This window comes from Strix aluco, chromosome 18, assembly GCF_031877795.1.
Source record: "Strix aluco isolate bStrAlu1 chromosome 18, bStrAlu1.hap1, whole genome shotgun sequence".
Lineage (NCBI taxonomy): Eukaryota > Metazoa > Chordata > Aves > Strigiformes > Strigidae > Strix > Strix aluco.
The window spans coordinates 1,895,137-1,917,372 of record NC_133948.1 but is presented as its reverse complement, the minus strand read 5'-3'; the positions used below and the strand labels follow the sequence as shown (position 1 = coordinate 1,917,372).

The window sequence follows — 22,236 nt, the reverse complement described above, 5'->3', positions numbered from 1 at the left end:
CCGCCCGCTAACCGGCCCCCCCCGCTCCACTTCCGGTGTTCCCCCCCTCCGCCCCGTCCGCCTCCGCCTGCCCGCGGGGCCCGGTTCCGGCGGCGGGACGGGGATGCTGCCCCGCGGGGCCCCGCAGGCGGAGGGGGCGGTGCGGCGGCTGCTGCGGACCGGGACGGCGGGCAGGTCAGCGCGGGGGGAGCCGGGCCGGACGGGGGGGAGGCGCGGGCGGTGTGGCGGGGCCGGCCCTGCCCCTCTCTTCCCTTCCCCGAGGCGGGCACCGAGCACCGGGAGCCTCCTGGGCGTCCGCCGCCTGCCCCCGCGCGTCTGATACGCGTCTCCACAGGCAGCGGGAGCGACTCCCCGCTTGTTTTTTTTCTTTTTTTTTCTTTTTTTTTTTTTTTCCAGTTTCAGGTATAAAGTGATGAAGAACTGGGGGGTTATCGGGGGGGTGGCCGCCGCCTTGGCGGCGGGGCTGTACGTGCTGTGGGGTCCCATCGCCGAGAGGAAGAGGCGGAGGAAAGGTAAGAAGGGCCGAGGGGCCGGGAGGGACGGGGACAGCCCCGGGACCTCACGCCGGCGCTTCCCGGTTTCTCCTGGGCGTTAGAAACGCACCTATTGCTGGTTTGGATTATTAGCGCCTATAAATTGTTTTCTCTTGCTAAGATTTTGGTCACTGTCCTGCTTAGAAATGTAACAAATTTAAAAGTACGTATTGAACAAAGGACTTTCGTCACTTACATAATTATTAATTATATCGATTGACATCCTTCTGAAATTGTGACTCAGACATATTTTCGTGCCCTGTGGCAAGTTCATTACTGAACTGCTGCAGATAACACGCTTTATTTTACTTTATGGTTTGGAATGCAAAATAAACGTGTTCTTACTGACCCTTAGTACAAGAGGAGTGAAAGTCTCTTGCTAAGCAGAGTTGTGCAGAAATACTTATTAATTCTTGGCGAGGGGATTAAAAACTGGGGGTTTTCATAACAATGTACTCACCTGAGCAAAAGAGCTTCACTAAAGCAAGTTGAGGCGTCAGCGGTGACCCCGCAGGCTGCTGCAAACCTGCCAATAAGGGGCTCCCACGCTATATATGGTAACCAAGAGTTTTACAGTTTGTACGGTAACTTGCAGATAATCCTGAACCTTAGTGTTGTTGGTAGAGATTTACTCCTATCAGGAAAAAAAAAAAAAAAAAGAAAATTTAAAAAGATTTTAGTGGTGCAAGTCTCAGAGCCCACCATGTGTATAAACACTTCACAGCACGGTGTTGTACGTACCAGGATCTTCTCGTTTTGGGTGCAAGTACCAAATAAACTGAAATAATTTAATGCCTAACACAACACTTGCTACTGAAAAACAGTAAGGTTTTCCTAGACTTTATAGTATAAATTCTCACACTTCTATTTGCAGGGCTTGTACCTGGCCTTCTGAACTTAGGAAACACTTGTTTCATGAACTCTTTGCTGCAAGGCTTATCTTCCTGCCCGTCTTTCATCAAGTGGCTGGAGGAATTTACAGCACAGTACAAGACAGACCAGAACCAGTCCACGGAGCGTCGATACCTGTCAGTCACTTTGCTGCATCTCCTAAGAGGTATTTTAACATTTTCATGTTGCGATAAGCTAAGAAGAAAATACTTAGCATCAACATTATTGCTTCTAGCCTGCTTCCCTCAAGAAAGGAAGCTCATGTGGTCTTGTATTCTTCTCTTTTTAATTTTCCTCTACTCACTTTGAACTCATTGGCCAAGTTCAACCAACTTTCGCAGAGGGGCAGCGATCCCAGAGGTATTAAGTTACTGTACTGAGCCTGAACAGCGCAAGGCCCGGCTGCGCGTGTCCCCAAAGCTGTTTGTTTCTTGGCTAAGAACTGAAGGGTTTCAGGTTTTGTTTGACTCGCCTGGCAATCGAGAAGCAGCCGAGCCAGCATCATGCGTGTTGCTCTGAAGAAGCTGTTTGCCAACAGGGTGAACAGATCGAGGTAGAGGGCAACAGGGGTGCTGAAAATGTGGTTACGGCATCTGCTGCCACAGGCTGTAATGCATTTGCTGTTCACAGAGTATTAATGGTTAAAACAGCATAAAAATGGACTCAGTAAAATTGAAGAAATAGGAAAATATTATCACAATTAGATGGGCACTCAGAATTCTATATAAAAGAAAATTAATGCATTATAAAATAAGCATTTTTTTCTAAGCTTGCTCTTTTACCAAAAATATGGACTATTTTTGGTAATACACACTTGTACTTTGTATGATGTGGGATACAGATGTTAAAGCCTCTAAGCCCAGTTTGGTACTCTGTCTCAGACTTGCCCCCGTGTTAAATTCAGGTATCAGTTAAATCCTCTTTAAGCACTTGAAATGTTTAAGCGATCTGCTGGCTCTCCCTGCCTTCCCTCGCAGGGCTTTGTTTTAAAGGAAATCCATCGGAAGTTTTCCCGTCTCAGGATGTTGTTCAAACTAAAACTGTGCCACTTAAGCGTGTACATTTACTGATGTAAGGATGATGGGGCATTAATACTGGGGTTTCTGTGACATGTAAAGTACCAATTTTTACCCAATCCACCAGTAAAAATTTGTCTTTCCAGACAGTGTTTATATTGTTTCTTCTCTCTGTATGAGCTGAGAAACCTTTCACTGTGCATATATATTAGGAGAATGTATGCAGTCAGTTAGCCTGAGTCAGATGAGTGGTAATTAATAAATACTAGTGTGATTGTCATTGCATACCTGTCCTAATCAAGAGTAACTTTGCTGTAATCAATTATACGATGCATAAGTAACATACGGTCTAAAAGAAACAGATTTGTGTTTCTAACTGTTTTTTTGTGGCTCCTTCTAACATTTTTAAATGCAATGTCTCTAGCTTTATCCTGCCAAGAGGTAACAGAAGATGATGTCCTGGATGCAAGCTGCCTGTTAGAAGTTTTAAGAATGTACAGGTGGCAGATCTCATCATTTGAAGAGCAGGTGATTACAGAATTGATGTTAGACTGCTTGCCACACACCTCAGTGCTTAGAGATGGAATGACAGAAAATTGAAGCTATGGTACTAACAGCCCTGAGCGTCACATCGGAATCTTTGCTGTAGCAAAAAGTTTGCTTTAAAAAGTGAAAACAACCGCGTGATTATTGAATGGTGTTTTCAGTTTGCTTAGATACGCATGATGGAAACTCTGGCTGCTTCAAAACCTCATACTTAATTACCTTCAGGTTTGGTAGAATGGAGCCAGTAATATTCAAACAGAACAGCTACAGCCCTGGCTTGGCTGTAGGTAACGGGTCTGGGCTAAGGTGCCACGCTGCGTCGAGGGATGGACTCCTCTGACATTTCCAAATTTAGTTACACGTAACATACCAGATGTCCAATTCTTGTTTTCAGTATTTTCAGCCCCTAAGTGTGTGCAGCTGGCTGAGGTACTTGACCAAATACCTCACTCATAAAACATGGTTCTATCTTTTATATTTCAGAGCCAAAGCAAACAGCTGAGATGTCAATTATGCTTTTATTGAAATCAAGGAAAGCAGGCATTTGTGCATTCACTTTTATTTTTTCCTCCAAGCCTTTTAGTATCTTTTGAGTTTATATGGCCCAGAATATTTTTAATGATGTGTGCTGTTACGAAGTTCAGCTTTATAGAAAAAGCTTTTTGGCAAAACTGCAGCAGATGCACAAATTATTACTATTAATACATAAGGTGAGCCCTAAGCAGTAATTTTTCCTTTAATTTCCTACTACAATAATGTAGTCATGTGTGTATCAGTACTCCTGGCATGTTCTGATGTCTTGGTTTTGCTTCCTCTAAGTCTTATGCCTCTATTTAATAGGATGCTCATGAATTATTTCATGTCCTTACCTCTTCATTAGAAGATGAACGGGATCGTCAGCCACGTGTGACGCATTTGTTCGATGTGCATTCACTGGAGGTGACTTCTTTACCAATATTACTTCATTATTGGGAGAAGTTTCCATAGCCTGCCTAGATTCCTAAATGTGTCAAGTATAAAGTGTCTGTTTAGAAACTGAAGATGTTTTCATTATGTTTTCAAAGCTGTTCTTTAGGACTCTGATAGAAAAGAATCAATAGGCCAGGCAATCTAAAGAATAAAAAATGTATTTAAATTTGTAGTGATCCCACTTTCATGAGGGCTTTTGCATTCCTAAATCCCTGGAATATAGGGATTGAAATACTAGCACAGAACAGTAGTCCGTCTAAGAAGTTACTCTTATCTGTAAGAGTCAACACATGAAAGAGGTTTGAAAACTGCAAAATGGACATTTATGGAATAGGCCATTTGGAGGTGAAATTTATCCTCCAGTTTGGTGGTAAACTTCATGCAGACAGAAAGTTTATATCTATTTTTGTCTAAAATACATACAAAAGGTTTATAAAATCTGTTACGCTTTTATTTTTGTACTTTGAGGCAAAGAATTCTGCAGATTAATTATTCATTTTATTAGAAGTGTTCTTTGTGCTGATTATAAATTTATTGCGAACCAGGTTTTTTGGCCTTCCTCAAATATAAAGAGACACTAAAACTCCCACAATTGTTCTAATGTCAGAAAAGCTTATTAGGGATGAAATATGAACATATTTAATACTTAATGGTTTCTAAGGTAGGGTTAATGAAATCTTTTATCTTCCTCTGTAGCAGCCAGAAATAACCCAAAAGCAAATAAGCTGCAGAACAAGAGGTATGCTTTTTTCCATTCTGAAATATGAATATTCATAATGTAGTCACTTTGTTTATTAAGGGGATAATATTAATTGATCTTTGTTTGTATTGGACTGAAATACATCTCTTCAGCTGTAAAAAAAAAAAAAAATTATTTGTCAGCAGGACAGAACATGTTTTAGAGCAGTTACTTTTGTTACTGCGAGCCAAAAATATGGAATTGTAATGATGAACACAGATGTATTGAAAATAAAAGGACAATTTCAACTTTGTGTTTCAGGGTCTCTTCCCCCTGTGTCAAATCACTGGAAATCTCAGCATCCTTTTCACGGAAGGCTGACCAGCAACATGGTTTGCAAACACTGTGAACACCAGGTACAAGAATGTGTGTCTGGTAATATGTGTATGTGAAAAAGGATGTCCGACACTCGGAGCCTGTGCTGAAACAGTCATCCCTTGTTTCTGACATAGTCCAAAGGTTTGCAGGACTGACAGCTTAGACTGTTACTTTTTCAGGTACCTATTATGGTGTTGGTAATGAATAAGAATTTATCACTAAATATACTGAAGAAAATTAAATGTGATCCACTTTGTGGGGATAATAGCTGTCTTATATTTAGAATTCAGTACCACAGCTAACATACACTGCAAATCCACTCACGTGGGTAGTGTTTTAGGACGAGCTGTTCATTCAGCACACAGTACTGAGATTGCACATGCAAAGCCAAGTTAAGTTGCAGTCCAGTTATCCAGAGGAAGGAGGTGAAGGTAACCTGGATAAAGAAAAAACACGGAAAATAAATCTCATTTGTAGATCAAACTGTAAGAGCATGTTTAGTACTTTTAGTTTTCAAAACCTTGTGAACAAATTTAAGTGAGCAGGGGCAGCTTCAGCAGAAACAGGCACTGTGCTTGGGAAAGCGGGTGGTTTTGACCCTGTTCCACCAGATAATTGCGGACAGCAGAGGGCACGTGTTCAGTTTGGGTGAGGCTGGTTGGGGGGTTTGTGGTTTTTTTTTTTGGACTGTCATAAATTCCAGCTCACTGGGTATGTGAAATACTTCTTTGCAGAGTCCCGTGAGGTACGATACCTTCGACAGCCTCTCGCTGAGCATTCCTGCTGCCGTGTGGGTACGTATCCCTTGCTGACGGACGATCCAGCCGCTCTGCCTCTTGCCTTGTCGTCACAGCTTTATCTTCACCGGTGCCTTTTTAAGATGCTACAGCCTAAGTGTAAATGAGTAGCTACAGTTTATTTTCTTGCCTTTTTATAAATGATCCTGTTGTGCTAATACAGTACCTTATCACTAATATGTTGGTGCAGACTACCAATTAGTACAACAAGCATGACTTTGTTGACACCCATAGTTTTCCCTTTCTCCTGGAGGAGGATTTGGTCCTTTCTGTGTAATCTGAACAGACCAGATCGTATCCCGAGGGCTGTTTCTGGCAGTCTTGGAAGGTGACCTTTGGGTGCACTGTCTCTGTGGTGATAGTAATACAGGCTTTTGGATCAAGCAATTTCAACCAGAAATTGTTTCCGTTTCTTTTTGGCTCTCAAAAACTTCAAGTGACAAAACACTGTGGATTTTGGGGGCAAAACGTGCAGGACGTTTCTGAACTAGAACAGTTTGTTACTTAATGTCTGCTAGCAATTTGTCTTTCCAGACAAGCAGCAACTACTTGCACTCATGAAAACTTGTGACTCGTACCTACACGATACACTCCTGGACAGCCAGGATTGGGATTTGGACACATTATTTTATTTTATACCATCATTGAGGATTATGCCCTTCGTACTCGGTAGTGTGCAGTATGGTTTACAAGGAAGGAGTGCCTAAATTCCATTAAATGCTGTATTTCTCCTACGTAGAGGGTCAGAGTGCATGAAGTGACCCATGAAGTGCTGGAACTTTAGAGAAAAATAGTAACAGGGCCAGGACTCTGTAGTTTAAAACCCCACTAAAGGAGTCACACAGGGAGTCAGAGCTATTGTTCTTATCTGCAGGCTGCAGTGTTTTCCACATTTAATCAAGGCTGAGGAAGAATCCCCATAGTTAGTTACATTATCACTGTTCTATATTGCAAAGCCACTTAGTCAGTTTCCCCAAGAAATAAGTCTGCGATCCTGTAGTTTTTATGCAAGAAATTAGGAAAAATCCTTTCACAAAATTAAGTGGTACACACCCTAAAATTACTGCAAATAATTTTGTTTTTTTCATACTAAGGGTCGTCCTATGACGCTGGACCACTGCCTCCATCACTTCATCTCCTCTGAATCTGTAAAGGATGTTGTGTGTGACAACTGCACTAAAGTATGTCATTTTAATTTATATAACCTTCTAGCTCGGTTTTAAGCCTGCTGACAGAATCATGGCTTCAGTTTTCTAGTCCTTTCGTGGTGACTTCAGGAAAGCCTCTAGCCTGCCTGGGATTTTTTTATATTTAAAATGGAGTGAAGCTTTATTTATAATATTACAAATAATTTATTCTGTAACTACCAGGTATTATTTCGATAATATCTAGGATAATTTTTTTGTTCTGGTATTTTAAACAGTATTTTACAGTTGCTTGTCATTTGATGATAGCACAGAGCCAAAGCAGCTTGATTGAAGACGAACAGAAATGGCTTATGACTACGCATAAACCTGGAGGCTGGGCTTGTTCTGTAAATGCCCGTTTCTGCCTGATTTTGGTTTAGAATTCTGATGCATTAGGACAGGCCAACAATTCTTGAGAAAATTCCTAGAAAACTGTAGATATAATTAATGCACTGAGCATAGTTCTAGACAGACAATTGCTTTTGTCTGCAGTGTGCAGACCTGCACTTTTATGCGTAGTCTGATACAGCAGCTAATCAAATGACTTTATTTTTTTCCCTTTGATTTCAGATTCAGGCAGAAGGGACTCTGAATGGACAGAGCATAGAAAACCAGAGAACAACATTTGTTAAGCAATTAAAGTTAGGAAAGGTGAGGCAAGCTAACCCTCCAAATCTGTTTTTAAATCCTGTTATACAGTAATTTTGTTCTTTGATCTCTTTGCTTGATGCCCAGTTCTTGGTATTAGACTACTTTAATGTTTTACTTAAAAAAGTAAGCTCATACTTCAAATATTTGTAGGCACTGAGGCCTCAATTCAGCAAAACCTCATATAGCTTAAAGAATGTTGAGTATTCTACTGTTATTCAGCAAGTGAGTTTGGCTCAGTGGCAGTTCATTCCTGATTTCCTCAGTAAGTGAAGTGATTAATATTTACAATATATATATTAAATATACAATATATATAACTACAATAATAAATAATTACAATAAATACATATAATTACAGTATATAATACATATTAAATAGCATCTTTAGCAATTGCACACTTCAAAGAAATGAAGATGTTCTTAATACAAATAAATAAATAATATTAATAAAAAGCGGGTTTAAACAGGTGAATATGGTGCTAAATACCAGGTGTAATTATATGGGAAGCTCTTACCAATTTTTGCTCTGTAATCATATAATGCAGAGGACAGCAGGGCACTGGTCTGTAATTAAGAGCCTCAGGTGCTATTAATATGTACTTACTGCTAGAGATGAACCCTGGCATGACTTTGAATGTCTGATATTTGTAACTACTTGACCTTTTTTCCCCTGGTACTCTCACTGGGCGAAGCCATTACTTAGTGAGTATTAGCAAATGTCTTACAACAACTCACTCCAACAGATTGCAGTCCTCATTTCTACCTCACAAATCAATAAGCTAGATGAGATTGACAGGTGAGCTTTTTAGGAATATGCCTGTGTTTTTATTGATTTTTCTTCCATTTGAAGAAAACGATTCACATCAGCTATCCTGCTGCCTAGGGAGCCAGCAGTAGCAGCGTTATCAGAAATCTCAAGAGAGCTGTGAGTTGTGTCGTGTCCGAGGGACACTACTGCCCATAACCTTACACGCAGATATAGCAGCACGCGAGGGAACGGTTCAGGGGTGCATTTCCTTAGCTACTAGACTTACCAGTTCCCTCAGTATGCTTTTAACTTGAACAGCTGCTTCTCTTCACTTAATATGTATTTTGACTCTCCTTTTCTACGGAATGTTGCTGAAGCTTCCTCAGTGTTTGTGCATCCATCTGCAAAGACTGAGCTGGTCAAACCAAGGCGCTCCTCTGAAACGTCACGAACACGTACAGTTCAATGAGTTCCTGATCATGGACATCTACAAATATCGCATTCCTGTTCATAAATCAAGCCAGAATGAGCTGAATCAGAAAAACTCTGAAGAGACAACACCCGGAACAAAGGATGGGACAGCAGTAAAACCTTCAGGTACTATTGAAAATAAAATATATCAGGTATTTCTACATGTCAGTGATAAAACATTCTAATCTGCAGAATGAACGTAAAGCAGTATCGTTATATAATCTGTGCAGAGAGGACAGGTGGAAATTCCTTTCCCAGCAAGCATTAGGATACCCCGTCCCACATTTACAGTTCTGTTTTGATAATTTAATTTGATTCTACTAAATATTTAAAAAAACCTTACAAACAAACAAAAAAGTCCCAGATAGCATAGAACTCATATGTTTTACGTCCAAAGGGTAAAGGAATGTTGAACTCGGGAAGTCCTAGGGATTATCTTGTTAGTGATCTCTTCTAAGGCTTCAGGACAAGTACAGCAAGAATGGGAATGGTGACTTCTTAAACTATTAGAAAAATCTACCTGTAGTAGGTCTGCCATTTAGGCAGCTCAATATTCTGTTTAGTTTGGGGATTCTGTAAATATGGTCATTTTCATATTTGTCATGTAAAAACAGTTAGCAGTCTTTGGATATACTCCTCTGCATCTCTTAAGGGACTGTAGAATGTAATGAATTAAAATAAGTAAAACACCTTCATATTCTGTGATGAAAGGTACGGCAGGAACAGAAGCACTGTTATTAGCATTATTAATAGTAGCAGTTCAGTTAAATTACTGAATGTCTACTTCCTCTTGCAGATGCAGAACAGCCATCCGGTCCTAAACCGCTCTTCATGAACGGTGCCTGCTCCTCTTCATTTTTAATGTCCTCGGGAACTTTTCCACTTGCTGCATTCCCTGAGTGCAGGTAAGTTAGAGATTTGTATCCCATCTTCTAATTTCTGTCCCTTCAAATTATGTCTTCCTTTATTCTGTCTTTATTTTGAGGCTGCATAGTCACAGAATTTAACATCTATCCTAGGTCCTGTGCAGAAATTTTTTGCTTTTCTCTTGGCTGATTTTTAGGGGTTGTCTTTGGCAGGAGTGGAGCGCATTACAAGCAAAACTCAAAGTCTCCTTTCTCTGGTGCATGGTGCAGTAGATCATCCTTCTGAATAGCCATATTCTTGCTGTTTTCTTCTACCCCTTCATTTTTTTCTCTTACTCTGATTTTAAAACTATTGCATAGATCTCTTGCAGATTTTTTTCAAACACTTAACAAGCTTGATTTAAGTTGCAGCTGCCATGATTCTACTTAGTAAATCAGCCTCGATGCTTCTCCTGATAATCTGTTCTCTTGGCCTTTGAAAACACTTATTTTCATGCTGGTGGCCAATGTATAGTTAGTTCTATACCCTTTCTTCTATCGGCTGTGGCATATTTTCCCTGTGGGGAAGACAGTTCCCACAATCACTGAGTGAAATGAGAAGCCTGGAAGCATTTTGTGCCAAATGTTTGTTATGAAGACAGTTGTAGAGCAAGTCCTTCAAAGTGTGTCTGTTGTTATCTGTGGGTTACCCGCTGCAATTTTACCTCTTTTCAGTTAAAAGCACATTCTTCTGGAATAGTTTTTCTGTCCAATAACAGTGCTTTAAGAACTAAACACTGGCACATTGGGAGGTTGGATGGAGAATGCTGTTGCAAGATTTAATCAGTTATGCTGTACAAAACATAGTACCCCTCTGCAGCATAAACTTTTAAAATAAATAGTTTGGTTTTCTTTATAATAGAATAAGGCATCACTGGAGCGAAGACTTGGTGTACTGAAATTGCAAGGCAGCGTGTCTCTTGCGGAGCCATTATTTGCTCTAAAAAGAAACTGCAACTGAAGACAAAGCAAGCGGGGCTGCTTCTGGTATGTTTTGCCCACGAGGGCCGCTGACCCTTTTTCTCATTTCTCCTTCAGCTCCCCCGTCTACCTTTACCGCCTGATGGCAGTCGTAGTGCATCACGGGGACATGCATTCTGGACACTTTGTGACTTACCGCCGCTCTCCCCCTTCTCCCAAGAGCCCCCTCTCTGTCAGCACTCAGTGGCTCTGGATTTCGGATGACACCGTTCGCAAAGCAAGTCTGCAGGAAGTCCTTTCTTCCAGTGCTTACTTGCTTTTTTACGAGCGCGTTCACTCGAGGGTACAGCACCACAGCTTGGAGTTGAAGGCTGAAGACTGATGAAGAGAGCAGAAGGACAAAAACTGATAAAATTCCTCTAAGGAGAGCTACGTTGCACCTCTTGTCTGTTATGCAAATAACCCACCACAGGCCCTTTAACTTTCCCCTCCCTCTATGGCAACGGCTGGCTCCTGCTGGGAGTTGTGTTTTGTACCAAAATTACGCTACCCAAAGTTGGTCTGCTAACGTTGTGCAGTCCAAAGTATATCTGTGTTAGAGAAGCATTTATTCTGTTAGGTAGTAATTTTGTCAACATCACAGCTCTGAAACAGACATTTCAAACAGACTTCCCAAGGCTCTTTTCCATATTCTAACGTGTATGTAAATTTTCAAAGAGAGATGCTTAATCCCATACATTTCACTGCAGACATTTCGGAACAGGGGAGCCCCAGAAGCGGTTGACGGGAAGCTGCTGTTATCAAAGGCAATGATTTAAGAAACAAAGTGCCTTGAGCTTATTTGAATAGCTACAATACTATTGTCCACTGCATGTCGGTTGCGTTCTGATAAATGTCTCAAGATGACGGGATGAACTACTGACAGAATCAGATTTGATATCCCAGCTAATTAATAAAGTAAGGCATCTCTACATAACATGCGCGATCCAAAAAACAACTTCCCTGTTCATGTCATTTTCCTGGTATTTTAGTTCTTTATACATCATAGAAGTACTTCTGCTGATTCAAAGCGCAGTTTCCCTTTTCCAGGAGAAAAGACAAATTTTTTAAGAGCCAAGACCCTGATTTATTGCTCAGTATCTTCAGAATATAGCTGAAATCAAGAGACAGAAGCGTGTGCTAGCAATCAGTATTGTAATTTCCTTGTTGAATACAGTTGCTTGTAGTACTAACTACAACTTTTAATGCTGTGATTTCAAGGCTACTGTAATTGGTGTTCCTTCCTATTTTAATGCTGAAAACTGCCATTTCTCATCAACCCTTCCAACACACACTTGCCTGGCTTGTGGTTGAGCCTTAGACCTTGTACCAGGTGTGACTGAGCAGAGGTGTAGAGCAACCCCAGCCCCCATGTTAAGTTAGAGCATACTCAATGGAATCAGCACTGTCCTGTGTAGTAGTACAGCAGCCTGAAAAGACCAGTGGCACTGCATTAGATACAGCTTCCCATCGGAGTAGAAGTGTCCCTTGTGGCTCTAGATTGTTTGACATGTCAAAAAAATAAATCCCAAACAAAGCGTGGGAGGGAGAAGCAGCAACAATTATCCTTTTGACTGCTTTTAATCACCAGGAATAAAGTATGTAGGCTATTTTTAGCTCTTTTCTATCCTCATAAGCTTGGAGGAAAAAAAGACTTAATTCATCAGACCAGCTTTTTCAGTGTAAAACAGCAACTAATTATCAAATGGTAACAACTGTCATTTTTTAGGGCAGCTTTGTACCTCAGATATTCATATTGCTGCCCAAAGCTCACAGGCATTCAGAGTTCCTTCATGGGAGGCTCAAAACCAGCCAAAATAGGAGCAGTAATGGATGTATATGCAAAACTATTTACACAACTCATCATTCCAGAGTACGCATCATAATTCCTGCTCCAAGCGATGCTCATAAGACATAAGAGTCTTTATAAATCCACCAATGTGCTAGTCCCTGAGAAGTCTCTCTATGTTAGGCTAGCAGTAGCATGGTTTTAACCTTTCTATTTTAAGTTATGGAAGAACAAGAAGAAAAAAAAAAATCCCTAGAAGGATGCAAAATGCCAGAAATGCCCTGGCCACTGAACTAAGCCCTAAGGGACTCTCAGAAGGTAGAAGCTCTCTGTTCTGGGCAGCATGGGCATGCAGGAGAGCTCTATAAAGCAGTGCTAAGAAAAAACATCATGTAAAGCATCTGGGTCTAGCAGCTCTACCATTTGTGCCTCAGAACTTCAAGACATTTCCACTGCTAGCAGTGTATATTCTGCAATACCTATTGTCAACAGGGTCTGTTTAAAGCTTTTAATACTGAATTTTTGTGAAGTTCATCTGAAGAGGTCACTGTTTCGAAAGCAGTAATGCTGGAGGTGGGTCAGAACATATGCACATGACAAACTAAGTCTTAAACTCATCAGCTTGTAGCAGGGACATAAAGCCACATATTACTGCGAGCTTGCATGTTCAATATATTTTTCTTTTGCATAGAGCTGCTTTCCAACAGGCCAGTTTGATGAGGATGAAAGCACAGTCGTTGTACGACACTGATAAACTGCTCAGTTCCACTCAGCTGCGCATGTACTCTGACAGCTTCCTCGAGGGCGATAAAGATGAGGGTTGAGTAGTCAGCATTTGTTCTAGCTTTCCCTGTTAGGAAGGAGTAGATGGTCTTGGCTTAGCCCTCGGTGTGAGGAAGGGAGCAAGTATCAGCACTGCAGTCCTGGTCCAGAGCTGCGCCAAATACCCCTGTGAGCACCGAAGACCTCTGGAGATGTTTGCCACCAACCATCCCCTTTGGAAGTCTCTGGGCTCTCTGCAGGCACATAACGCTCATCAAATGCTGTCACTTGTTACTCACAAGCTTCCATGGTGGAGAAGGTTTAAAAGGTTAAAAAACATCAGATAAGACCTGCAAGATGACATCTCTGTGTTTGGGTTATCCTTGTCTTATTTTGTGCATTATTTAAAAAATGTATGATATTCTAGTCAAACCACTGCACTGCTGTTTGTGTTTTCACTTCAGGGTATTTTTGTAACTGTACAGTAGCAATAAAAGAATAAACTTATTAGAAAAAGTAGCTGTTCACGTGTGGTAGTGTCTTGAAACAAAGACCCAGCTATAAGCCAAACTGCGTTCGGTATATGCGAACTTCACATTCTCTGGATAAGCAGCATTCATGAGGAGCTCTTCACGCTAAATACAGCATTTTCTGGTAGTGGGGAAGTACCAGCTCAAATTTGTCTAAACAGACATTAATTCCTACTGGACCTACTGCTGAAGGATAGAGCCCGTCACTATTCCAGGTGCCTGTAGCCTGGTTCCACACAGGGATCAGTTCACATTCTCGCTCAGTACTCACCATTGTTTGGTTCTGCAAGACCTGTTGGTGACTTTGGATGATCTCTCCTCATTCCAGTGGGATTCACTGTCAGCATGGAAGGTGATGGCTGTCAGGTAGCCACAACGGAATCCCTAGGGATAATTATTTAGAAAAACAGACACTCTCAGAAGTTGCAGCCTTTCACACTGCATTGTCCATATAAATGATACCACCCAGTCCTTCCCCAGGTCACCTTATGCTCCCTGGCTTCTGTTCAGACAAAGGACATGAGGAAGAAGAGGCCCTCCCCCTTCCTCCCGCCCCACCACGCTACCAAGCGAAGGAACCCAGTCTCCCATGTTGGCAGAGGAATGTAAGCAGAGAAAAGGCACAGTGACTGTAAAAGATGCAGCCAGCCATGTTGCACTCACTGTATTCATATTTTAGTGCTCCTCTTTTTCATGTCAGTCTCATTTGTATTTTATTTTTTAAAAAACAAGCAAACCATAGCTCATTGACAGAGCATTCAAGAAAAGTGTCACCTGTTGAACAGTATCAGCTTCCAGGCTCACTCTAAGTTATCACATCTTGTACTTTATGGTATTTATAAGCTATCTCACCACCATCTCAAGGATATAGAGTATTTTGATCTTTTTGGAAAACTGGCTGGATTAAGATCAGTTGAGAACAAACTTCTTCCTGAGTAAAACTAGGGTATTATTCATGAAAAACATGTATCAGCAGGACTACAGCAACATTTCATGGAGAAAAAGGATTCTTGGCATTTAAGATCAGTAGTTGCAGTCTTTATTAGCAAGTTACCAAGTACACTATCATTGCTATCATCTCCTCTCCTGGTTTAATTTGTTCATCTTGTACCTTGGATCATCAAAGACAATGTTTGAACGAGAAATGTCAGGGAAGAAAGCTTCTATTTTCAGAATCAAAAGTCCTGGTGCTTGATTGCTGAATATTTCACTTCTTGACTGCAGTCATCACTTTCCGAAACGTGAGGTTGATTCTTGGGGCAAGTACTCTCTTGCGGGTGGGCAGGCTGTGGTACCAGTACACGTTGGTGGGGTACTTCATCAGCAGCAGGCTACCGTGGGCTAGCTGCAGCTTGATGGGCTCAATGTGGCGCGTTGCGTTTTTCCCTCTGGAATCACAGTGCCTGAAAACAAAGTCCCTGCAAGCTCCGAAGGACACGGACGCGATAGGACTGCGTGGAACCAGTTCTCTCTCATCATCTCGATGCTCACCTATGTGGTCCTCACCATCTTTATATCTGTACACAGAACAGCTTAATTAGTTCTTCTACCAATCCAATTAAATGAGTGTAAAACAACTTGTCAGTGACCCATCAATAGTGTTGCACAAGCAATTTTTCATTTGAACAAGTTGCTTGATGCAATTGGAAAACGGACATACCTGTTAATAAGAACAAAATTAAAAGTATGTCCTGTGTCCAAAGTGACGCGGTCTCTGATACGGTTGAGAACTGGGATCCACGGCTTAGGAGAGAAGGTAACGCCTGAGTAAGTGTATGTTAACTCAGGGTCTCCATAGGTTACCTGCCTCCTTGGAATGTCGTGCCATTTGCCAAACACGTGCAATTTTGTCATTTCGCCTGTTTAAACAAGAGATGAGAAGGATCAAAACCAACTCTGTATTACCTCTGCAGTTCACAGTTTCTCAACAGTCTCCTTGACTTGGAGCTTCTGTGAACAGAAATGAGGATGCTGATGACAACCCAAAAGCTGTCAGCTGTGTTCAAGTGTTTCTGTCCCGACTAAGCACGTAACTCTCAAGCCTGACATTGCTTTACTATCCCCCTTGAATGTGATGAATGGGACAAGCACCCCCATCATATTCTGTTCAATCAATGCAACCAGGGACATCTCATATACTACATCTACTAACAAACTCCTGTCACCCTTCCAGGCCTACCCCTGTTCTTTGGAAACATTAAAACGTGAATGAAACCACTTGACACACGTTTCAAGCTAAGCAGAATTAACCCAGTGGGATCAGCCCTGTGCTTGCACTTCACTTCTCAGGGTCAGATTTTACAAACACCAGGCGCCTGCAGAAACCTCTCCACCACCTGGCAGCTCTGCCCAGGCCCTGGGAATCAATCTAGGCCTGGGCAGAGCCTGGACGGGCCGGGCAGGGAAACACTTCACCAGGTAGGGGCACGGGGGGCTGGAAGCCGGGTCCCCCAGGGCCGTTACCTTCGAAATACTCCACCTCCTCCTCCAGCTGCTGGAAGATCTCGTCAGCCTCAGCCTTGCTGAAGAGGAGCCGGTAGTCGCAGCTCAGGCCCTCCGCGCGGATCTCCTGCCAGAGGGGCTGCCCTGAGGCGGGCGCCTCCGGCCGCGGCCTCTTCCCGCCGCCCCCCGTCTCCCCAGAGGGGCGTTTAACCACGTATCTGTCCATCAGCACTCGCTCGGAGGCACTGGGGGGGCTGCGGGAACGCCCGTCTCAGCGCGGACACCTCCGCCCGGTAAACAGGAGTGGGCGGTAACGGGAGCGACCGCCTGAGGGAGCGCAGCGACGGCGGGAAACCCCGGCCGCGGAGGGAGACGGCGGGGAAGCGGCGGACGCGCATGCGCCTGCGCCTGCGAGGACCGTGCTCCGCCCCTCCCCGGCAGGCCCCGCCCCCCGGCGCGCGCGCGCTTTGGCGCCAAATCCCCGCCCCGCCCACCCGCCCCACTGGCTCGCGCGGTGCTGCTGCCGCCCGCTCCGCTGCCATGATCGGGCAGAAGACGCTGCACTCCTTCTTCAGCGCCGCGCCCGCCAAGAAGCGCGGCCGCTCCCCGCAGCCGGGCGGCGATGCTGAGGTAACGAGGGGGGAGCGGGGGGTGCCGGCGGCCCTGGAGGAGGGACGGGGCGGGGGGCGGGCGGCCGGGGGATGACGGCGTCTCGCAGCGCTGAGGCCGGGTAGGGGGGTCACGCACCGTGCGGCCGCTTTCAAAACCCCCCGCGCTACCGGCGCTGCCTGACTGCCCTGCCAATCGAAGCCAACTGCCCAATCGGCGCTGAGCGCTGGCGGTCCGTCACGGTTGCTAGGCAGAGCTGCTCTTCGCCGGCTGTGACCAGCCAATAGGAAGGAGCGGGGCGCTTTCCCGCTGGCCAATGGGAAGCGGGAGCTTGCGTTTGTGGGCGGGACCCGCTTGGTGCAGCGCTCGCTGGGGGCGGGCCCTTTGCTGTTTTGCCGCGAAATCCCCGCGTGCGGCGGCGCTGCCCCGCGCAGGGCGGTGCGGGGCTGGGAAATGGCGGCCGCTCGGCTCCCGCTGCTCGGGCTGCGGCTGGGCCGCGCCGCCGCCCCCCGCCCGCTCTGCAGCCGCTTCTTCGCCCAGGTCAGCGCCGCGAAGAAGGCGAAGGCGGCGGGGAATGAGGCGGGCGAGGCCTCGCCGCTGAACCCGGAGCAGCTGGAGCGGATCCGGAAGAACAAGGAGGCGGCGTTGCAGCGGCTGGCTGAGCGGAGCGCGCCCCCGGGCTTCGGGGAGAGCTGGCGGCGGCAGCTGGGCGAGGAGTTTTCGAAGCCCTACTTCATGGAGGTGAGCGGGGCCGGCCGGCCCTGGGCGCTCCCCTTCCTCCCGCATACTTCCCGTTTGCTGGTAGCCGTGGCTAGTGGTCGTACCAGTAGTTATAGTTACTACCCGTATGGGGACAGTTTCGAGCTCTTGAAGCTTGGTCAAGTGAGACGTTGAAGAGCGAGGAGAAATTCATAAAGAATAGGCTTTGGTCTCCAAACCCTAGAAAATAAGTAAAAAGTTATGAACCATAAAGAGAATGTCTGGAATTGTGCTGAGGATGAGTTTATTTGACAACCTGGCAAAGTGACTATTTGGTTCATTAACTCGGCAATGAAACTAACTTTCAAATGTCCTGCAAGTGAATTACCTTTGTTATAATACTAAAAAACACACCCCCAGGTCAAAAAGACCCCCCCTGCCCAGGTTAAGACCCTTCCCCTGAGCCTGCATAGTAGTAAAAGCATTATGTAAGCCATATTCTAATTACATGTTAATCACTAACCAATCAGTATCTAATAGGTGTGTTTGGACAAGTACTAACCTCTGATTTTTTGTGTATAAAAGGAGCATGAAAACCTGCTGTTGAGGTGCTTGATATGTGGGAAAGTCCACTGAGTGGCCAGGCCTGAATCAATACAATAAGTCTCCTGAGTGTGTTAAAATTGGGTTATCACACACCAGGCACAAATCTGCTTTTTGGGTAACACCCTCATCTTCCCCCCCTTTTTTCCCGCAGCTGATGGCATTTGTAGCAGAAGAGAGGAAGCGCTACACCGTCTATCCACCCCCTGACAAAGTCTTCACCTGGACACAGATGTGTGACATCAGGGATGTGAGTAGGGGTTGGGGAGGTCTTACCAGCTGCTGGTGCGTTTAAAACGATGAAAACATGGGGTTGGACGCACAAACACCTTCACTTGACCTTTGGTCTCTTAAGGATCAATCCCACCCACGTGATGTGGATGCTGTTGTTTCTCTTGAGTAACTTGGAAATCCTGGCTTCTCTTTCATCTCTGATACCGAGATGCGGTTTTATTGTTTTATTACCCTCCTGGCCACAGAATTTCCTTTAAAACTTCAGTTGGACTTTTGACCTTATTTCCAGGTCAAAATTTCCATAGCACTTGACTTCTGGATTTCATACATCTCTTGGTTTTTAACTGATCTGTAATGAACTATAATTTTAAAAAAAGACAGTGTTTAAGCTAATCCCATTGTCAATAAGTTGTGTCAAAAATATCACAGCAGGTGTGGCATAAAAGTAAAAAGTGAGGAAACTTGCTTGGAAAATACCTTCACAAGGTGTTTTATTGTGGCTCTTTGAAAGTGTTGGTTTTCTGCACTGAAAATATCTTCATAATCTTAGCAGCAGAGCTGTGGTGACATTAATTCTTAGTGTCAGGTGGGAACTGTGTTAACTCATTTATAATGAGATGTCAGTGATTTAGCTTCAGTTACTGGGGTTTGGTGTTTTGTGGTTTTCTTTGTGTGTTTGTTTTAGAATAAAGCTCACTTATAAGTTGTTTTTCTTTTTTTCTTCCCTCTTTTGGGAATAATACTGATCATAACTCAGTGCTAACAAAGGTTTGCTTTCAGGTAAAGGTTGTGATTTTGGGACAAGATCCATATCATGGACCTAATCAAGCTCACGGGCTCTGTTTCAGTGTCCAGAAGCCTGTTCCGCCTCCCCCCAGGTATGACAGTGCTCAGTTTGCAAAATTCCTTTTGTTTACAAATTATTTGCAGTTGTGTGTTACTTACAGCTGCGAGTTAGGGAAGTGGTAGGAAGCGTGTTGCAGCTACTGAAGTTTGAGTTGTGCGTTGCCTAGAAAAAAACATCACTGCAAAATTATGGATAATTCTATATTTGATACTCTGAAGAGCATGCTGGACATAAATTTGCATTTTCAGTTGTGCTGAGACCTCATTAAGCTTCTATCCAGGCACACAAAGGGCCAGGTCCTTGTTACCCTGCTTCTACAAATGGCTTTGTTATCTTAAATGGTTGAAACCAATACTCTTCTTGCCTAGTGTAAGAGCAGTAAGTGGTGCTGTTTGCTCTTATCTTTAAACATGCACATTTAAAATCTTCTGATGTTTTTGTCTGCAGTTTAGAAAATATTTACAAAGAACTGTCTACAGATATTGAGGACTTTGCTCATCCTGGTCATGGTGATCTAACTGGCTGGGCCAAACAAGGTGAGTTCATAGACACTGTGGTAACGTGTCCACTACAGGGCATGAAGAAACCTAGCTAGAAAAAAGATCCATGGTTGGAAACAGTCCATGTGTAAAAAAAATTTTAAAAAATAATTCAATTTTGAGTGCCTGTTGCTTAGCAGGTACCTTTGGCTGAAAATTTAGGGTTAGAGAAGCAGGAGAAAGCAGCTAATGCTTGATTATATATTTTTTTTGTTTGTTTCATCCTCTGCGTGTCTGCTTGGGTTGCTAGGAGTGCTCCTACTCAACGCTGTCCTCACGGTGCGAGCTCACCAGGCCACTTCCCACAAGGAGAGAGGCTGGGAGCAGTTCACGGACGTGGTGGTGTCCTGGCTCAACAAGAACTTGCACGGGGTTGTCTTCATGCTGTGGGGAGCCTACGCCCAGAAGAAAGGCAGCTCCATTGACAGGGTACAGGTTCCTCCTCATCTCTTCCCTCTCGCTAATTTTTTTTTCTTCAGTTGGGTGGACACTAGAGGGCACTTCCCTTACAGAATTGGGGTTTTCTCCCTGCTTGAACTCTGCTGTCAAATTCAGTTGCCTTTCTGTTCCAGCTTAGCCTTTGCCTGAGTTAAGCAACAAAAGTGGAGCAAGTGTAACCTTCTGTTGTCAGAAAAGCGTCCAGTTGGGGACAGAACTGTTTTTTCTAGGAAAAGGCTCATGAATAAATATAAAACTTGCTGTTAGGATTACAGCACTTGAAAAATGGCCAGGTCATTACTGCTGCTTTCTGTAGTCCGTCCTCCTCTGCTCAGTGGGATAAAAGTCTCAGTCCTCATGGCCAGTTCTTCGTGTCCTCAGGCTGGTGGCTGAGGAGGTGCTGAGGGGAAATCACACCTGCTTGGTGGGGCAGAAGCAGCCAGCCTTGCCCAGGGAGCTGAAAACATGCAAATCTAACCAGCCATTTCCTCTAACGCTTCACAGAAACGCCACCACGTCCTGCAGACGGTTCATCCCTCGCCTTTCTCTGTCAACAGAGGGTTTTTTGGTTGTCGGCATTTCTCGAAGACAAATGAGTTGCTCAAGAAATCCGGCAAGAAGCCCATCGACTGGCGAGCGCTCTGAGCTGCGCGCAGGAGCTGGTGGGGTCTAATAGTTGGAAACAGCCCCTGTTTCAGGGGTTGTCTCGTTTCTGAAAAACTTCTGCTGACCTGAGAGTTCGTCTTTGGATGTTGATCAAGGAACAAATAACCAAACTTTCAGAGATGTTACATTTTTTTAAGAATGCTTTTTAAAGAGCATATTGGAGTGTTAGATGGACAATTTCTCTGCTGTTTGAACAGGTCTCAGCCTAGTTTGAAGCAAAGGAAAAAACCACCAGAATTCTCTACTAATTTGTGTTTGTTGTTATAATGGGAATATATTTTCAGGCTCTTGTGAAGGGATGTCAGTTCTTACAGGTGAAGCTGTTTAGCTTTTGTAAATACCCTGCTGTGCCTCCTCCCACTTTGCCTCCTGCTGTGCAAATCCAGATTTCCTGTCGGGGGGTGTAGAGCTGACTCCGTGGTAGAAAGGCAGATGCTTTTGGTTTTAGCTTTTTGCTACAGATTACAAGATTTGTTAGAAATGTGGCCTCTTGGGACTGCAAAGACCATACGCTGTCAGAAGTGTTACTTGGTGTACCTGTACTCTCAAGATTTCAGGGTAAATCCCCCCAGCAGCTGAGGGGAGACTGCGACCAAGGCTCTGATCATGCTCTTGAGGTTTTTTGTTGGCATTTAGAGAGGAAAACCTTAAATTTTTAGATTCTTACTGGGTGTGTTAATCACTTAGGTGAGCTGTGATGACTGAACTTTGTGGTACCTGCCGATGGCAGCAGCAAAGGTTTGTTCATCGAGATCTGCCAATTGATGGGCCAACGGTTGCAAATTAAAGATCTTTTAAGATCTTAAACCAGGGGGTTCTGTGCTTTGCGTTCATAGGAGCAAATCGAGGTTTCTAGCTGCTGTTGAAAATAACTGTTGGGACTTCCAGGATGAAGGCAAGCTTGGACTTTGCACTTCTGGGTTTTCAGTCCATCTTGACTTTGTAATTTAATGGAAGTGCCTTGTTTGTTTGGAAACGTCATTGGTTTTTATACATGTAAAGGTTTATAAAGGTAAAGGTTTACCCCTGTAAACCTTTCCTTGGTATTTGTTCCAATAGGTAACACTAGTACAAGTGAAATTTACTTTCTGTGGCTGTGCTGTATCTTTTGTTTGGTTGGGTTTTTTTTCTTCCACCAAATTGTGTTTTAAATAAAAATTGCTTTGTTTATATTGTGGTGTGATCTTACACTGGGAGGAACAATGCAGAGAGGGAGGGGTGCCTGAGGTGAGGCCCTGATTCTGCCAGGGGTGCTGGTTTTGGGGGTTTCCCTCTGGAGGAGGCAAAGCCGTGGGTGCGGGACCTTGTCCTTGTCCCCCTGACCAGGCATGGGGCCAGGGCACCTTT

The 22,236-nt window shown here is 44.0% G+C and overlaps 4 protein-coding genes and 1 long non-coding RNA gene across 8 annotated transcripts in view; 2 read left to right on the top strand and 3 right to left on the bottom strand.

Moving 5' to 3' along the window:
• SVOP (SV2 related protein) overlaps positions 1 to 1,285 on the bottom strand; it is a 31,203-nt gene extending 29,918 nt beyond the window's left edge. The window contains exon 1 of the mRNA XM_074844683.1: positions 994 to 1,285. The gene's annotated coding sequence lies outside the window, so the exon portion shown is untranslated. The remainder of the gene's footprint in view (positions 1 to 993) is intronic.
• Positions 90 to 13,801, top strand: USP30 (ubiquitin specific peptidase 30). 2 transcript variants are annotated; one of them, XM_074844686.1, is made up of 13 exons: positions 90 to 174; positions 397 to 512; positions 1,408 to 1,590; positions 2,865 to 2,968; positions 3,827 to 3,925; positions 4,655 to 4,694; positions 4,956 to 5,050; positions 5,747 to 5,806; positions 6,904 to 6,990; positions 7,567 to 7,647; positions 8,773 to 8,992; positions 9,663 to 9,771; positions 10,810 to 13,801. In XM_074844686.1, exons 1-13 carry the CDS (start codon positions 104 to 106, stop codon positions 11,072 to 11,074), a joined length of 1,530 nt encoding a protein of 509 aa, XP_074700787.1. In that variant the 5' UTR covers positions 90 to 103; the 3' UTR covers positions 11,075 to 13,801. The 2 variants fall into 2 exon arrangements, with proteins under 2 accessions (XP_074700787.1, XP_074700786.1); XM_074844685.1 differs by having other exon boundaries at positions 92 to 174; positions 4,652 to 4,694.
• Positions 4,682 to 8,812, bottom strand: LOC141931907 (uncharacterized). The gene is made up of 4 exons (XR_012625691.1): positions 8,682 to 8,812; positions 5,767 to 5,902; positions 5,337 to 5,448; positions 4,682 to 4,807 (listed from the first exon to the last, which is right to left on the bottom strand). It is a non-coding gene; the product is annotated as an uncharacterized LOC141931907 (long non-coding RNA).
• ALKBH2 (alkB homolog 2, alpha-ketoglutarate dependent dioxygenase) lies at positions 8,814 to 16,634 on the bottom strand. 3 transcript variants are annotated; one of them, XR_012625690.1, is made up of 6 exons: positions 16,276 to 16,634; positions 15,473 to 15,671; positions 14,924 to 15,329; positions 14,084 to 14,196; positions 10,889 to 11,070; positions 8,814 to 8,899 (listed from the first exon to the last, which is right to left on the bottom strand). XR_012625690.1 is itself a non-coding variant. In XM_074844687.1 (3 exons), the coding sequence occupies exons 1-3, from the start codon at positions 16,478 to 16,480 to the stop codon at positions 15,020 to 15,022; spliced, it is 714 nt and encodes a 237-aa protein (XP_074700788.1). In that variant the 5' UTR covers positions 16,481 to 16,634; the 3' UTR covers positions 14,500 to 15,019. The 3 variants fall into 3 exon arrangements, 2 of the variants coding, with proteins under 2 accessions (XP_074700788.1, XP_074700789.1); XM_074844687.1 differs by lacking the exons at positions 8,814 to 8,899; positions 10,889 to 11,070; positions 14,084 to 14,196 and having other exon boundaries at positions 14,500 to 15,329; XM_074844688.1 differs by lacking the exons at positions 8,814 to 8,899; positions 10,889 to 11,070; positions 14,084 to 14,196 and having other exon boundaries at positions 15,257 to 15,329; positions 15,616 to 15,671.
• Positions 16,635 to 16,747: 113 nt separating this feature from the next.
• UNG (uracil DNA glycosylase) lies at positions 16,748 to 22,059 on the top strand. The gene is made up of 7 exons (XM_074844366.1): positions 16,748 to 16,884; positions 17,404 to 17,604; positions 18,320 to 18,415; positions 19,180 to 19,277; positions 19,694 to 19,782; positions 20,036 to 20,214; positions 20,728 to 22,059. Exons 1-7 carry the CDS (start codon positions 16,795 to 16,797, stop codon positions 20,866 to 20,868), a joined length of 894 nt encoding a protein of 297 aa, XP_074700467.1. The 5' UTR covers positions 16,748 to 16,794; the 3' UTR covers positions 20,869 to 22,059.
• Positions 22,060 to 22,236: the final 177 nt, after the last annotated feature.